At 42.1% G+C, this 18,260-nt stretch overlaps 1 protein-coding gene, 1 long non-coding RNA gene and 1 pseudogene across 4 annotated transcripts in view; 1 reads left to right on the plus strand and 2 right to left on the minus strand.

Moving 5' to 3' along the window:
• The window catches only part of LOC308070990, a 172,034-nt gene that overhangs the window by 71,852 nt on the left and 81,922 nt on the right, over positions 1-18,260 (plus strand). The gene's annotated exons all lie outside the window — the stretch shown is intronic.
• LOC308070986 (uncharacterized protein) lies at positions 6,015-13,889 on the minus strand. Of its 2 annotated transcripts, XR_013930951.1 has the most exons (3): positions 11,594-11,628; positions 9,457-9,738; positions 6,015-7,784 (listed from the first exon to the last, which is right to left on the minus strand). XR_013930951.1 is itself a non-coding variant. In XM_080405828.1 (2 exons), exons 1-2 carry the CDS (start codon positions 13,449-13,451, stop codon positions 9,508-9,510), a joined length of 351 nt encoding a protein of 116 aa, XP_080261954.1. In that variant the 5' UTR covers positions 13,452-13,889; the 3' UTR covers positions 9,016-9,507. The 2 variants fall into 2 exon arrangements, 1 of the variants encoding a protein (XP_080261954.1); XM_080405828.1 differs by lacking the exons at positions 6,015-7,784; positions 11,594-11,628 and adding an exon at positions 13,332-13,889 and having other exon boundaries at positions 9,016-9,738.
• LOC308070981 (ankyrin repeat domain-containing protein 26-like) lies at positions 14,901-16,697 on the minus strand (annotated as a pseudogene). The gene has a single exon. The product of its transcript is annotated as an ankyrin repeat domain-containing protein 26-like (transcript).

Below are 18,260 nucleotides of genomic sequence, written 5' to 3' on the forward strand. Positions count from 1 at the left end.
CAAAAACACATACTCAATGACAGCAAGCCCACCTTTACTGTTCTTCTCCAGCCACATTTTTCAGACAAGGTCCTGAAACCAAACGCACTCTATGACACCTAGCAGATGCACAGTCAGGTTCAAAATGCACACGGATGAAATGCAACGGCTTTGTGTCCATTCGGACACACGGAACGAGCTGTGAAGCTACAGCTGAACACTCTCTGTATTACCAAAAGCATGCAGGAACAGAAGGAAATTCTCGCAGGGGCCACCTGCTTTGAAATAGCACCAGTCACTGCAAAGCAAAGCAGTGACTCTGGAGGAACGACTACCCTGAAACAGGTGGAATTCCTCTTTGGACACCTGGCCTCATATTATAGAGCATGTTTCATGCTATGTGTTAAAAGCATTCAACTCATCTTATGTTTGCCTAAGTGCTACTAAATCATTTTTTCCTAAAGAAAGGGTATCTTTCATCACTGATTATATTTTTCTTGCTTATTCAAAAAAGACTGCAACATAAGCTACAAATACAAGCAATGAATAAGAAATAGCAAAAAACCAAGGTCCAACAGCAGAGAATGTGCACGGTATGATTTAGTGCGGAATGCAACTGATGCACATGGAAGAAGCAGTGATGGCTGAAGTCTATAAACATCTTCTCTCGGGGCTTCTTTTACGTTTGACGTTTGTGCTCAAGGATTCACTCTAGAAAAACGTGACTTCAGCTTAAGCCAAGTGCACCCCTGTAGAGGAAGTGGGTTAGTTTTCTCTGCACTTGTCTTTTTCAGGCAACTGCATAACATTCTACACAATCTTTTGGTAAGCTGGAAGTTTTCACATTCAAGTCTAAACTGGAAAGCTAGCAGAAAAACCTCCCTGTGCTTAGCACAGGAACTTCACAGCTTTCAAGCCATTATGTTCAAGAGTAGGAACACTCCTCTTTTTCCTTAAAAATGCCCCTAACATAGTGACACATTACCTTGTTTAAGTTCTTTAGCGATTTTTTCATCTAGTTCCTGCCATACCTAGAATTATACAGAAAATACAGTTAATATTTTAACAGTTACGTTTTTCTAATATTAAACTTCTAAAACATTCTTAAAATCCACACATAATGAGAGAAAACCTAAAAATATAATTCCAAGTAGACACATCTTGGTTTGGGGTTTGATTTCTACTGAAGAGAAACTTTTGGTCCGTCGGGCTGCAGCTGCCTCATTGCTCAGCAACGTTAACAAAACAATTTGTAAGTCACCAGCTGGATTATTACTGGGCATTTAACAAAATACACAGGAAGAAAGCAAGAAAGCCTAGCGCAGTTATTGCAGTGAAGGTATGGCTGAAGTTTATCATCAAACACACGAACAGAATGTCAGCTACATGCCGAGATAGGTACAAATGCCACCCACAGGGACAAATCAGCCAGTTGAGGCTGGCTTCTGCAACTTCACAGAGAGAAGAGCTGCACCAGCAGCTGCTGCAGGATTGACATACACCATTTGTATAGAAAAAAGCGTGTGCCAATATTCTTCTTTTCTCCACCTTAAGATGGGAAATTGAAAGAGCTCCTACAGATGATGCCAAAACTTCTTTATTGTTATTGCAAATACCACGACACGCATTTATAAAAACATAAAAGCACACACAATTTTTTCTTGCAAACTGTGTACTAAGAAAAGATAACCACAGCTACAGCTTCTACGCAGCGAGTGCTGTGGGGTTTATTATGTAGCTGGAATCAGCCTGGATCACTACAAAGGAGCACTTACGCCTCTTCTCCCCTAGAAAGTGGGTATTGTTACCAATTAAGTTATTCTCACTTATGATTCTGCCTTCAGAAGCCTTCACAAGAAGGAATCACATCTCTTAATTTAAGAGTCACAGTCCAAGCGCTATATGCTGCTGTTTACATTTGATGATACCTGCTACTCCTACATTTTTTCCATTAAATTTGTGACACGCAGAAGTGAATTTCCAAACAGATATCATACAGCTTCCAGGGCTACGATGGCCATGAAGATGCTGCAGGGCTTGGACCTCGTGAGCTATATGGAGAGGCTGAGAGCTGCAACTGTTTCTTTACTGGAGAACAGGAAAACTCAGAGGGACCTTATCTATGTGTATAAATACCTGGTGGGGGGAGTACAGAAGATGGAGCCAGACTCTTCTCAGCAGTGCCACGCAAAAGAACAAGAGGAATAGGCACAAATCCAGATAGAGGAAATTTTAACACAAGGATTTTTACAATTATTATTTTTAAAAAAATTGTAAGCATGGACAGACACTGGAACAAGTTGCCAGAAAAGGTTGTGGAGTGTCCATCCTTGGAGATGTATAACACCTGGCTGACAGAACAGTGACAAAACCTGCTACGGCTGACCCTGCTTTGAGCAGGGGTGATGCTGGACTAGACCATCTCTAGAGGCCCCTTCCCCTCACTCATTCTGCAACTCTCTTGATTTTAGTACTGAATTCCTGGGGGAAGGAGCATTTATTTTATGAAATGAGCAGACCCACCTAGCAGCATAACAACAACAAGAAGAACGGAAACACTGCACAGGGTACTCAACAGGACACAGAGAGCAAGAGCCTCAGGAAGGAAACCACTCCGCTTACCCTCACAAGAGGAGCAGTAACAGGCAGTAACTGCAAGGGTCAAAGGAGCGGGGCTGTAAACCAGCAAAGCGGAGGGAAGGGCTCTCTCTCCAGGAACACAGGGATAGCTGGGACCAAATTCACCAGATCCTGCAGGAGAAGCACCACTCTGTGATACTTCATTGAAATACTCTGTGCCAACAGAGCTGCATGAACAATGGAAAAGGACCCCCCAAATCTCTAATTGTTTTCCAGCAGGTACAAGCAGAAGCAAAATTCCAGGGAGAAAGGACCCCCTAACTCCTGAGACGAGACACAGGTAACAGAAAAAAGCAGGAAAACTAATGCCTAGACCAAAATACGGCCCAAACCCAGGACCAATCCCAAGCAAATAAGTAGCAGTTGAGGTGTTAGAAGAAACCACTTTCCCTGGTTTCCTGAGTCTTCACAATGACTAGAAGGTCCACAGGACCCTCTGCAACATGTACAAATCAATCAAGAGAAGAAAAAGGTCTTGTTTTCCTCTTATCCATTCCATCAATGTCTTTGTGATTCTCATCCATGTTTGAGGGAAGAGAAATAGGTGGAAATAAAGCCAACACACTGATTTCTGAAAAGGGAATGAATGAAGAGCCAGGCAAAATACACCTCCGAGGACCTTAACTTGCCTCCACTTTTCTCCTTCCCCCCAAACCCCTGGGAAAGGCATCACAGCTGAGTGTCCCAAACCTCCTGAGCAGGTACTTCTCACCTCACTGCACATCTCTTCAGGCGGTAACACACCAGGTGTTCATTTGCAGCAGGCACCTTCTCAACAGTTCTTTTTCAGAAAGTGGTGTTGACTTACTACTTATCCACACAGGCTGCTTTAGCACAGAGTAAGCTGGATCCTGTAAGACTCCGTGAGATGATGCTCCGAGTCTGGAGTACCAGTACTGTTCTGAAGTTGAGTTCCTAGACACAACTGCTGCGACCACCAAGAACTTTTTGTATATCAGAAGTGGCAAGGAGGGTAAACCAGCCTACTCCTAGAGCTCAAAGTTCCATTATAACAGATTAAATCCATAGACTATCATCTCACAGATGGTTAACTACCACAGAAGCCATTGCATTACATCTCACAGATGGTTAACTACCACAGAAGCCATTGCATTACAAATACATAAAGCAGAGAAGTCCCCTGCAGCAGTCATTCTTTCACTTGGACAAACTAAAGTTCAAAATATGTGCAGTGTTAGGAAAATGTGAATACATCAGTAAGTTTTAATCAAAACCTAACAGCATAAACAACATTTCCAGTATAAAATACCATCCCAACATTAAACAATGCTGGCTGCAAACCTTGCCATGTATCTGGCTGCAGAGAAGAGAGACGGACAGATTTTTGATGAAGGAGCTGAAGAAGAAAGAAAAACGGCCTGAAGTTCACAGGTCTTCAGTGAGAAACAAGAACGTGGCCTACATGTAAATGAAGCAAGTAAAAAAGCTAACAACAAAGACTGCTACAAGAGTGCAGAAAGCCAAATCAGAAATGGAACAGAAATTGGAAGATGAAGTAGGAAGCAGACATTTCCCTTCCCACATTAAACTGGTTTCATTTATCCACTGATTCACCCTGGTTGCAGAGTTCACTGTTCTTGTCTGTCAAGACACCCATGTTCATTTTCACCAGCCTTTGCACAGCTCTGAGGATTTAAGCTTGACATTTGTTAAACCTAACAACAGGACTCCAGTCCCAAAACCTCCTTGCAGCACTTGCAGGAGACATTCCTTGCCTTAGTCTATGGACTAAGGGAGCAGGTCTGAAATACTGAATTGCTAGTTGCTACAGTCACTGTCTAATTACATGCACAGAATTTGTCAAGTACTTGTAATTTATTCCACATTACTGAAGCTCTAATACAAATAAAAACCACCAAAAAAACCCGAAGACATTGCATGTGATTGGGATTCTACTGGTTAATAAGCTTGTGCCAATATGAACTTTTTTTGTATTTTTAAAGATCCTTTTGCACTTCAAGGTTATTCATTTCTGTAGCGTATATATTTGATAAAGGGGAAGGGGCTATACTGTGATGGAACACATTTCTTTATGCTTTTTTAAGAATAACACGCTCATTTTTTTGCTGAACTTGTGATATGACCATCTTCAACATGTACGGCTCTATGTGTAATCACTGATAGTCATGCTTAATGTTTAGGAAAACGGTGCAATCTTTCAAGCCTTTAAACACCAAATTCCTTAGTTAAGTCTAAAGAAGAAACTGTGTCCACTTGCTAGTGGAGCACTCCTTCCTCTTGTCAGCATCATTTACCAGGGTTTTTTCCAACAGCTGCAGGACCAACGATTACCATCATTTTGAATAATAGCAGTGTGAACTATTTTCACCTCTTTGCCCCTGAAGCTATTTCAAAGCTTCTGCACAAACGAAATTTACACAAACATCTTCCTCTTCAGAATGGCTGGCATGTTCCCTACTTCCAATAGCCTTTCTCACCTTGAGGAAGCTACTACAAGGAACACCAAATCTGCAGAGAGCTTTGACTAAAAAAAGAAGCCTCAAAGGACTGCCTGAGGCACGCTGCAATTTCAGCTTCTTAACTCCCTGTCATTTAGAGCTTCAGTGGCAGAAGCATTTGTCATCTCCAGCCAAGGCAGCATCCTGAATTTAAAGGCAAGGCAAATTCTGTAGAAGGGAACCAGGTTAGTGGGAAAACAAAGCTGAGGCATAACTGAAGTAAACAGTGAAGTGAAGAAAAGGCTTAGAGTCAGAGAAATTCTTCTGTTTTGAAACAGTCTGGTGAACAGACAGAATACCAGGCAGCACAACCAGCAAAGCATTTCAAAACAGACTAAAACTATAATCTCTGATTTCTTCCCTCATGCTCCAACTTGCCTCCTGAATGGCACGGGACTCCTGCGGAAATGACAGCACAGACTGTGCATCTGGTGATTTTGCATTTGGAAACTGATTGAGATTTGCCACCCATTATTGTATGCAGAGGGATACATGCAGTTTTTCCCTTTTGTTACTTCCTGACTTCAAAGTCTTACGTTCCAATTCAATCCTCTTTTCTCAGATGCATGTTATGCACATGACATACTGCACCCGACTGAGAACAATTAAGCCCGCAGTTCTAAGTGAAATACTCACCTAGTCCTCTAGCAACTACTGCACCTCTGAGAACTCAGTTCCTTTCTTCTGAAGGACTCCAGAGAAGATCAGGTTTTAAGACTTCCCTGAATACACTGAACGTCAGGTGACTTGAGGCTACAGGCAGTGCCACTACAATTAGTCTCAGTTGTTCCCTAACTGGTGATTACAGGAAGAAATATCATAAAGAGATGTGCAGCTGGATTTAGTAACAGGGAGGTTATTCTTTTTTTCCTGTTTCTTCTTCAAAAAAATAAACCATAACTGTTAAATCCTTTTCTTTTAAACTAGGACAGCTTTTTTCCTAGAAGTGGGATGGTTTCCTCCTTTGCCTTTTTCTTCTTGTAACATCTCGCTCCCATCTCTCTCTCATTTTCCCCTGCCCTCACGTGCTCCCTGCTCCCTGTCCCTCTTGTTCCCTTGTCCTGGCTTTCTCCTTACTTCAGTTTTGCAGTGGATCCCTGAATTTCGCCTCCTTTCTGCTGCTTGCGTGCAGAATAATCCCTGCAGGTGGTACAGTACTAATTGCCTCCCACGTTCTTTAGGTAGTGTTTTGTCCGCCCCTCTGACACAAAAAACACATTCACAATGATACAGAAAAGTTCATCTCTTAACTGCCGCTGCTACGCATTACCTACACACCGCTTTGTCTATTTTTGTTTTGTTGTTTGGTTTGGTTTTTTCTTTTTCTTAAACCAGGTGCAGTATGTAGACACGTTATTTTAAATGGATTCTTCCCAGTGTAGGTGGGACCAGTGAACCAGGGTAAGGCTTAAAAGTGAGCGAATGCTTCTCACATCCATTCAACAACAGAATACGCGAGGGACAGACACTGACTGAACAGGCAAGCTTGCCCATGCCTCAGTCCTATGCTAGGTGGGAAACGGATTACAACGACTGACATCTGTTTCCAAGTCTCATGATATCACGTTTACCATTCTGTGAGGGATGTGCTATCATGCTGACTGCTAATTACAGGGCACACTTTGACCAGAGGTATTGCAGAGGTTGCAGCTTTTGTACAAAATCAGAAAGCTCTGTAGACTTCCTGAGGAGCAGTTACATATAACACCACATAGCAGGACCCACAAAATCAAATGCCTCCTATGCACAGCATACGTCCCACACTCAAGTGAGAAGTTACGTGTCCTGTTCATACCATCCTAGTTTTGAAGCATCCCTTTGTTGGTATTGTACTAAAACAAGTTCTAGTGAAGAAACTGCTAGCATGAACATCAGTGAAGGAGGAAAAGGTGTCTCAAACAAAGATGTCTGATGGGATTTTGCACTCATCATAAAGTTAGCTGTTTTAAAAAAGGTCATCCACAGAATGGCTTGGGTTGGAAGGGACCTTAAAGATCATCCAGTTCCACCCCCCCTGCCATGGGCAGGGACACCTTCCACTAGACCGGGTTGCTCCAAGCCCCACCCAGCCTGGCCTTGAGCACTGCCAGGGATGGGGCATCGGCACTAAATTTTACTGAAGAGCTTCTTTGGCAGCTTCCTATGCCACAGTATTCTTCATCACAGTTTCTCTTGCAAAAGAGAACTTGCAAAAAAAACCTGTTATGCAGTTCATCATTTAGAACTCAGTATTTTTTGGTCTTTGAGCGCTTCTGGAAATTTTATAACCCTAATGACCAGAAGTCTTCATTTCTACCACCTAGTTGTATACTGGTTTGATGAGCAATTTGGTTTAGCATATTAGAGCATATGGTTTGGAACTAGAAATGGATTCTGACTTTAGACTGAAAAGCACAACCTTGCTTACAGATACTCTTCAACACTAGTTGAGAACAGTATTTAAAAACGCTTACCTTAGCCACATAGGCTTCAACTCTGTTTCTTGATGGTAACGTATTCACGGTTGGGGTTAGGAAGCTTCCTCCTAGATTTAGACTTCTATTCAGTGCCAGATCGTTGCTAGTATGTCCCAGTTCAGTTGAATACAGAACTGGACCACTGACAGCGCTGCTTGCAATTAAAGGTTTGCTTCTATGGCACTCCTGAAGGAGCTTAGCATTGGCTTCTGCTCGTCTCTCATTAGCTCTGAAACATTCAGAAGCATACAAAGAATTATCTTTGGTAATAACACCTCCGCAAAGTTACCCTCCAGGTCTTTGACTATTATTTGACTTCTCAAAGTGGAAGGGATTAAGAGAGTCCAAAAAAAACGTCCATAATTTGATCTGAGTTTTTTTGAAGAGCCTATTTCTAGGTAGCCACACTACCTGCAAGAAGCAGCAAGAGTTAACCAATACTTTGGACTTCTCAGCATTAAGGCCTCAAAGCAGTCTGTGCACACCGTGTGTTTACATAGCTCTTCCTGAAAGGTACATCACCTGCATAAGAACTCTGGGCTACCCTTCCTTTCCCAAAGAAAGCTGAAACCTATGACATGCGGCTAAAATGGAAGCCAAAAGATTTTTGTTGTTCTTCTTCACAGCACCAAATGCTGTTCTCTGAAGGGCCTATCCTTATTCAAGCAGTAAAGGACATGACATTATCTTTTCTGCCATACTTAGAGTAAGAAGAGGAGATTAGAGACTGGCAAAAAGGCTGCCTGTTAAAACAAACTCAACTTCAAAAATATCCTATTAATGCCCATGATCGGTGGTGTTACTGCTGGAACACTGAAGAGAAATGAAGATAGTTCCAATGAACAGGGGGGACCCTTAAGGTACTTTCATCACAAATATGCTATCTTATGCATAATGCTGACCAGATGTAGAAAAGGTATTTAACGAAGAAAACTGCTTGAGGAAGAAGTAGTATCTTATTATCACCCCAAAAATGCATGGACTTACCCTTCTAGTTTATTTCCTAGGCATCTTCCATTTTTAACTTCCTCCAGGTACAGGTCTTTGTACTTTTCCGCTTCTGCCTGTACAGATTCTTTTTGAAAAATACTGTCTCGTTGGGTATTTTTTATCCTGTCCAATTCACGTTCGAGGTCTCCAATTCTGTGGTCTAGCTGGTTTGTCAGCAAAGCATGACGACTGGCTCTGATTTGTTCTAATCTGTCCTGGGAGGCTGCCTGCATATGAAGTAGATACACGCCTTCAACCACCGCAAAGAAAAAGAGAACTCTCCTCGCCAGTCAATTGCGTGCACCCAATTTCAAGGGCCCAGCTCTATTCAGCGAGGCAACTGTGCCTCCTCACTGCCATCAGCGACCAGGGCAGAACCCTGGAACTACCACACTAAATGATTCTTTTCATTCAGAAAGAACCCCCATCTTAGCACTATTACTTATCAAAGCTGCTGATGAAGGAACACTATCTCTGTAGGACAGGGCATAGCATTCCTCAAAGAAATCATGGAGATGCCGCACCCCCAGCCCCCACCCTGCAGCTTTGGTGACTTCTTTTCTGAGCGTTGCCCCTTGTGCAATGACTAAGGAAGATGTGTATGCCTGGCTGTGACAACTCTAAGTTGCAATACCCATTCAAGGATAAACAATGAGAACAGACCAGTGGACAGTGATACCCCTCCAAGAACTGCAAAATGAAAACCTACCTTGGCAAGTTTTTGATTCAGGGCCTGCAGGCACACTGCACGCACATGAAAGCATCTTGCCCAACCATATTCCCTTCTCCCACTGCCCTTCAGGAAAAACAGAAGTACAGCGTAACACATGGAATCAGGCACCACCCCCCGCCCCTAAAAATGACAACCAAAACAGAAGTCTGTAACAGACACACATAAGAAATTAACTTACCTGCAAAATCAGATTGACTTCTTGCAGTTTTTGTCTTATTTCTTGTTCAGCTCACTCTTCCACCTCTCTTTTGTATTGTTCTATTTGGCTGCGATCCACCATGTTAGTCTCCATATGGTGTTTGAGATTAGCCACCTCTTCTTTCAGCTGGCTTTTGCTCTTTTCCAGTTTTTCATGGCTCCCACGCATGGTGGACAACTCCTCTCGCAAATCATGATTTTGTGCTTCTAGCTGCATGCCTTTTTTAGACTCTATCTCCAGCTGCTGGGAAAGTTCATCAACCTGTAGACAGGAAAGGGGAAAAAAACAGGGAACTCAGAGGGATCTAAAATTAGTCAAATCTGTGAAAATTGGTAAAGGAGTTGGCCATCAAGACTATTTATCATCTGCTGATTCAGTGTTAAAACAAAAGTGAAACCAGGCTCTTCTTTTAAAACAAGAACAGCTTTCACATCATTTCTGACAGCATTCCTCAGGTTCCCATCCTTCCCCAGTTCTGCAGTGGGTCACAGACCAAGAGGTACCAAACCAGCGGCATTACACCCGCAGGGCTAGGCTGAAAAGCACTAGGGCTATTCTTCTGCGAGATGTTCATACGATCATAGGAAATCAAACACACCCATACCCAGTTACATCACAGCCACATTCTGGTTTCATCAGAAAAAAACCCATGTATCATGCTTCAGAGGAACTCTCACATGCTGTCACACGGTCAAAGCTTCGTCACAGAACTGACAAGGCAAGAAACGGATACCCTTTCCTTCCATTACGCTAACAGATCTGGAAATAGTGGTTCAGAACACCGCTTTTACAGCACTGGTGGCAGAAGACAGTCTCTTTAGGTCAAAGCTACAGTTTGTTTTCAAAAGATTTCCAGGAAATATCAGAGTTCCCATAGGTCCCAATGGTCAACTACAGCTTCTATCCCCTTCTTTCCCCCTCCAGAAACATCCATCGTCTATACCTATTAACCATAAAACATGATATCCCATCATCTTTTATTTTTAAAAAAGAGGGGGAAACCACCAGAGTCAACACTTGAAAGTCTCTAAAATACGTAGAAACTTTACACTTATTTAAAATTGCCCAAACGTAATTCCATTCCCTGTCATTCAAAATAGCTCTTCCAACAGGAACACAAATATGCTGCTAACCTGTGAACTACAAGTGAGCCACTGTCAAGGCAGTTGACTCGTTCTACAATAATATCTTCTAAAAAGGAGCATAACTTTGAAACACAGCTATCTCAGTAATGAGCGGAGAAGCAGCTAAAAGGTTCCATGCTACCGAACAGCCAGAGCAACCTCAAAAGCATTTGTGGGTCTCCATGACAAGGGAAAGACGGACTGAGTCAGCTACTAGTAAGCAACAAGTTACAGGTTTTTTTCCGCATCACCTCACACTGCATCGTGCCCTGGGAAGCAAAGACACCATTCCGAAAAGCAAACCCCCACCTGCCTCCTGCTCAACTCGTGCCCGAGACAGGCTTCAGGGGGTGACCTTGGGCAAGGCCAACTGCACAGAGTTGTTCCGAGTGATGGTGGCGTTACTCCCCTCTCTTCCGAGAGGGAATGCATCCGTCGGAGCCCGACGATGCTGCCACGGCCTCAAGCTGCAGCCAGGCCTGTGCTGGGCCTTCACTGCTCTCAGCCCTGGCCCTCACCCATGGACGTGACGTCCCAGTAGGACTGCAGACCTGCCCATCCCTATGGACCGGCCTGGTGATCTGCACTCTTGGAGGACTCTGCTTACTGTCCCCAGAACTGTCCCCAGAACTCTTCTGCTCTTCTTGGTGAGGGCCTGTGGGGCTGATCCCTGGCCTGTGTGGTCACAGACCCTGCCAGCCTTGCTGTGGCTCTTGCTTTGCCCTTCCTCTGCAGGACAGCCTACCCCTGATGCGCCCTCGCAGATACTGCTGTGTACGTAACACTTCCATCTTTACCCCTAAGAGCTACATCAGTATTACAGTCGCCTACTACTGTAACCATAGAAGGAACATCAAAAACCAGCCAAATAATTTCAGAAATACAGCCAAGAAAAAAGTAGTCAAAATCAACAACATGAAAAGAAGTATAAAGAAAGAATAAAGGTTACAAAAGAAAAACCACCACAATAACCCAAACAAAATAAAGCTCACCTTTGTTCTTAATCTGCCAATTTCATTGACCATTTTCTTCACTTCTCCCTGCAAATTAAGCTGGGACAGTCCCCCTCTCGCCTCATACACCCTTAGTTCCTTCGTAGCTCTGCTCAGCAGCCTCTTCAACCTGCACAGCAAACTAGTCATGAAAACAATGAAGCAAAAAGAAACAAAACTGGACTTTTTCACATACTCTCATGTAAACAGCACAGACACAGCTTGCTTTATCTTTAATGTACTTGACGCACCAGGAATTACCAGGAAAAAACAGTATTCCTGTGCCACATACACTTGGAGAGTCCAGATTTCACCTGAAAAGAGGAATGAAAGACTCCCTTTTTCCCAGGAGAACTGCAGGGCAACCTGCATCTGCAGTTGTTTTGGCAGCTATTGAAAACCAGGGGCTGGTGTACAGAAGTACCTTGCAAGTACTAACACGAGGCTGGCATCTGCTCACAGTTAGGTACACCTATTTTTACACTAAAGTTTAATAAAACATGACTCCTACGCAGGGATACCTCTTCACCACGCTAAAAAGCCGTACCTCTTACAGTCTTTCTGCAGATCGAGGTTTCTTTTCATTTCTTGGGCCAGATGTAGTTCAACTGGGCGTTTCAACTCTACCAGCTTCTTCACTTCCTTTCTTTCACTCTCGCACTTTCAAAAGAGAAAAGAAAGATGTATCACACACACAGAGCACAGGAAAAATACCTACGTACAGTCTGTGCATCTAGCGCTCTCCACAGAGAAGCTGCCGGACGTCTCTATCCGTTAGCCACGTTCCACAGAATGCCATGGGACGGAATTCCCGAGGCTATTCCATCCATCACTTCAGGTTTCACATCAAACAGACCAATATGTAACTACAGAAACAGATGCCCTCGCCTGAAGCAAAGGCCATCCTCTTCTAGACATAACAGGTGGAAAAGATGCTGGAGAACACTTTTGGCAGTGCCTCTGCTCATAGTAGGGATTATGTAGGTATGCACTTCATGGGAGAACATCGATCCATCCAAAGCTTTCATGGGATCTTCCACCAACCAGCAGGCAGGGGCTTGTGGAGGAATCTGATCTTTTGGAGTTCTTCAACATTTTATTCCCCTCGGCCATTACCTCCACCTCTTCTGTGTGGGCATTTACTTAGCCACATGCTGGTTTTCCTCCTCTTGGTGTTTTCTCAGCCACACCAGAGGAGAGCTGGCAGCTGTTTTGACTTTGTACTTCCATTTTCCCTCTACAGAAAAGGAGAAAAGGGGAAGGCCGCCCCTTGGCAACTGGCAGGCGCTGCTTGTTTCCCAAGCACTCGTTCATTTACCCAGCATTCCTTCAGTATGTTTTTCTGCAAGGCTTTTAAGCTCCCGCTACGCTGAAAACATACAGCAGCTCCTCCATACACGCACTGGAAACATCAAGCATTTTAAACCTGCCTAGAAACCAAGGGGTCAGAAGATGACCACACAAAATCCAAGGAAGAACTGGGAACTGTGGCCTTGCTCAATGTGCTCAACTGATAGCAAACCAAACTGGGAACTCTTCCCAACAGAGCCACTCCAGAACTTACACAAAGATACCCATCTAGCTTTTATTTGCTTCCTCCGTGACCCCCAAACGATAAGGTACTCGCAGCCTGAATGGCAGGGATAACAGAAAGCAATGATATGTAAGAACCTGACCAGAAGGTGCATGTGGTTCTCCTGGGTATTGGCCCGGTGCCCGGAGAATTTTCTGGGCTCACCTGTTGCAACAGTTCAGCCTTCTCCTCGTCCGGCTGAGCAACGCGCTCTTCAAGGTGGGATCTTGACTTCAAGTGCTCCTCCCACGTGCTGTGCAAGTCCTTGGATGTCAGAGCCAGCATGTTCTGCTTCTGCGTCTGTGAAAGCAACAGTGGCAGAAGAAAAAGTAAGGTGGCCGGAAAAGACAAGAGCGCAGGAGAATGCAGTAACTTACACAGAAACAGGCCTAAGCTCTCCTCCACCCATCCAAGACCTATGGCCAAGGTTGATGTGGAGTGTAAAACACACCTTAGGAACCATAACCAAGAACAGCAGCTGGAGCTGGTGGGAAGAAGGAATACTCTAGAAGCGACAGGATGAGGTTACAACTTTGGGGGATAAGATGACATGCACACACACACAAAATCACCCTACAGCTTTCCTGCAAAGCTCCTCTGGTTCCCTCTATACTTCAGTTTTCGTAAGAACACTGCAAAAGGTGGTGCAAAAGGACAACATTCGCTCCTACTTTCAACAGCTACACTCAGATTTATTCATATAGTTAAATACATTAAGTACCTTAATTTTCAACTTTCTTTCCAACTCCTTTTGCAAGCGCAGCTTGTCTCTCTCCAGGTCACTGTGGTAGCGTGTAGTAACTTCAAGTGAAGCTTCTGGCATAGATTGCTTTTTAGGTGCATCAGCAAGCTCCTGCTGCAGTTGTCCAAACATGCCCTAACAAAACAGTTAAATTAGCATGAAGAAAGTTCTAAGAACATGAAATACGCCTTTAACTTATTTTATTATACAATTAGACCTGTCTAGATTGAACCCAAAAGTATGAAATTTTGCCTGCCAGCAGCAGGCATCTGCATGGATGATGACCTCTCGTCATCTTTCTCAGCTGAGAACCTTTGACTATCAGCAGCTGTTCACGAGGATTTCTGTTTCCTAACACATAAAAAAGGCTCAGGTATTGTTCTTCCTTGAACAATACACAGGAACACACTGCAATCAGGTATTTTTTTCCTAACAAAACCCAAAGAAATCTGTTGTGATCTGAGAGCCACAGTTTGACTGCAAATATTACTCTGGTGACTGAAGGCAGGACTTTGTGTTAGATTGTTCTTTCTTCTGTTTCTTCACTATACAAATACAATTAAATGAATACAAATATCTGAAAGCTCCTTTGAGATACACTTTAAGGGTATGTTGAATCACATCCTCTTGTAGTCTTCTTACTCAGCTCGTTTTAGAAGTACTGATAGATTAGGTTTACAAAAATCTGCATAGCTCATATATATATATAGCTATATCCATATACACACACTCTCTCACATGATCTTCAAAAGGAACCCATTATTTTGGTAGTAAGAATACAAAGCAAGTCACAGTTTACAATGATTGACAGTACTGCTGGAGTGTGGCTACACATCATAAAAGAGAAAGCTTAAGGTCACCGTCTGACATGAACTTTGAGGAACAGGTAGGCCCCTCAGAACCCTCAAAACACATACAGAAATCAACAGCTGGACATTACTAATACTCTTCAATCTTGATAGCAGCTTACAGAGAACCTATTTTTTCCCTCTATAGAAGCTTCATATAAATCTATCCCCAACCACTTCACTTCTCTGTACCTTCATTTCTCAGCCCTCGTGTATTGGATGGTTCCTCCTTTTATACCACTCTCATTCATGTCATCAGTGCAATACTTACATCAACACCATCAAATACTTAAGACTATTCTATAGGGCATAACATGGACTAAGGAAAATAGATGAAAAAAAGTTCTAGAGAAGAATCACCTTTCTTGATCAAAGCTTAGACTTGGATACCTTTTTTCTGTTCTCTGCTTAGATCTGAGGACTAATATCCCCGTTGCCAAAACTTTCCGCAATTCCGAGAGAAACATAACAAACCAGAACAAATCAGTATTCTTTGGTCCCATGCATATAACTTACACCGGATACATTGTAGGAACAAACTAATTTCAAGAATGGACAAACTTTAAATTGTTCTTTCTACGCATATACTTTACCTGTCTTTCTACTACGTCAGTCTCATATTTAAAGACTTGTTCCCTTAAATCAGTGCACTTGGCATTTAAATCCTTGTTTCGCTCTTCTATTAGATAAACTTGCTTTTCTGTATCAGCTCTAAGTTTGCTGAAAATGTCATTAAAACAGTGCTGCACATAATCCACTATTTTTTCTTTCATGATCCTCTTGTTCTGCATCTCTTCCCATTGCTGATGGAGTAAAAAGGTTTTCACTCTGGAGCTGGGCCAATCGCTCCTGCAAGGACTCCTGTTTTATTACAGGTTTGCTTACTGGATCTTTCTCAAGTTGTCAAGCATGATCACATTCCTTTGCCCGACACTGGCCTTGACTTAATTCTTTTTTGCCATTTCTAAAAGCAAAGCTTTTTCTCTGAGCATTTGCTTCAACTGGTGAAGCTCATTTTCTAGCCTATTAGCTTTGCTTTTAGCTTTACACAGCTGCAGAGACAAGCTCTTGTTGGTTTCTTGCACGCCAGAGAGGTCACGATGGAGCTCGACTTGCAAGCAAAGGCATTCATCACGTTCTCTGTGAAATCTTCGTTCAGCATTGCTTTTTGATGACAAATGAAGTTCAAGTTCTTGAACTGCAGCGTTCAGGGAGGAACGAAATGATTCAATTTCTGTCTCTAGTCTGTCTTTGCTTTTGTTTGTCTGCTCAAGTTTGGAAGTCAGCACTGCAGATTCTGTCTTTAGTAAGTCCAGCTCCGTGTTGAACTGAAAAAACATTTGTCTTAACGCTTCCTTGTTCAGTTTAAGTTCCTTTTTGAGAGCTTCATTTTTTTCTTTCAAGGTCTCATTTTCCTTTAAATATTTTCCTTCTTCCTCCTGGTGCCTAAGTCTTACTTGAGTGAGTTCTAGCCTTAGCATAGCAATCTCATCTTGTAGTAACTGATTCTTGTACAACAGATCCTGTTCTCTGTCAGTGCTGGATTCCTGAAGGACAGGGAACATGAATAAAGAGCCAATTGGGAAATGAATCTACAAAAAACCTGCAGCAATAAACTGCATTTTAACATTTCTAGTACTAAAGCATGACTTCAAAGATGAAGTTTCAGGCAATAAGCTACTCTGTGAACCCATGCACATGTACAACGTACGTACACAACGGAAGTGCAACATATCCTTAAAACCTAAATGAACATCCCAAATATACAGTTACGTTTTTTTCCCCCCTTAAACCAGCAACCAAAGCTTTTAAAATGACAGCGCTTTCTTGTATGTGCATGCCTTTATAATACTGCCTTTAAGGTTGAATTAGGTGTGCTACAGATCTGGTAAACACAAGGCCAGAAAGGGTATTTTCCTTCTCAAATGTCTTCTGAACACTTATCCTTTTTGTGTTACTGGAAGTTAGCTATAAAACTCAATCACCCCCGGAATGCAATAGTCCTGTATATTTCCTCTTTATTTTATGTATAACTTTTTTCCACTTAAACACATTCACCCTACATTTACTGGCCAGCACAGCCAAGAACAAAAAGGCTTCCAGGCACTGCACATTCTTTAGGAAATTCAGTAAACTCTTTTCAAGATCTTTTTTAATACAGTGTTTATGATTGCTTTTTCTCCTCCAGTTACTCTAACTCTTACAGAGAGTTGAATTCATTGCTGATATTCGATCATAAAATTTTAGTTATGTGGAGGTGGAAAAGAAAGGCATACTTGAAGTAAGTTCAATAAGGGAATAACTAATTTAAAAAAAAAAAAAAAAAGCAATGGAAACACAAACACTGTCAAACAACTTTCTTCCTGGTCAACCTTGCCATAGGTAGCTAGGTGTTTCACTGCTAGAAAGCCTAAAAAGTGATGACGAAATGTCTGTGAAATGACAAATAACAGATAGGTTAAGAAACGGTGTAAACAGTGTCTTCTATTAGTTTCCTACTTGCACAAGTAATTCAGGTACATACAGGAGTGATGCTGCTTTCCAGAACTTTTAGACATAAGAGAAAACAAGAAAGGTATTTACCCAGATAAGTTACACTGGTAAACAGTAAATAAACCATCAAGAAACAGAAAAAGTTATGTAAGATTTATTATGACTTTAAAACAAACATGGTGAAATTTAATTTATTATTAGAAAAAAAAATCTGCTTACCTCTGATTTTTTTCCTATAGATCTTCTTGTCCCTTCTTCTAGTTCCATTTGTCTCCCAAGGTGGTTGTTCAAAATTCCTTCTTGAAGGGCTCTGGCCCTCTTTTCCTGAGAGAGCTGTCTCTGTGTTTCATCACGTTCCTCTTCAACCTACAGTAATACAATAAAACTGCTTGCATCTGAAGAAAAAACAGAGCTAGCAATACATCTTCCCATTCTCCCTTGCATACTTGAAAACATTTTTGATTCCCCATCGTTATGATAATCCACCTATAAATAAATAAATTTAAATTTTCTTATGAAAATTTAAGAAGGCGAAATACAGGATGTTTTGTAGTAATTCAAAAAAACGTAAGGCTTTGCCTGAAACACAAATGAAACCTCAATTTTGAAAAAAGAAAAAAGGAATAATAAACTGAAAAGGAAAAAAAAAAAAAAAAGGAACAGCCCAATTGTGAACCAACTGTAATCTACTGTTCTCAAAATCTGACAATTGTTATCCAACGCCTCTTCCGTGAACAAAGCGCCTCCTTCTCTAGGCATACTGGAATACAATTGAAAAGAAGCAGAAAATAAGACAAAGACTTTAATTCATTATTTAATATACCTGTTTCAAGAGCTTTCTCAGTGTTCTTAACTCCATTTCTAAATTCCTAGAGTGTAACTCAAGTTTCTGTTTCTCCTCCATCTCTTTACAATATTGATCTTCTTTCCTTCGGAGGTCTTCTCTCATTTTCTCACACAGCACTTCTACTCTGAGCCTCTTTTCTTCTTGTTGTTTCAAAGAACATCTGG

Source organism: Falco punctatus (assembly GCF_963210335.1).
Source record: "Falco punctatus genome assembly, chromosome: 10".
In the NCBI taxonomy this organism is placed as follows: Eukaryota; Metazoa; Chordata; class Aves; order Falconiformes; family Falconidae; genus Falco; species Falco punctatus.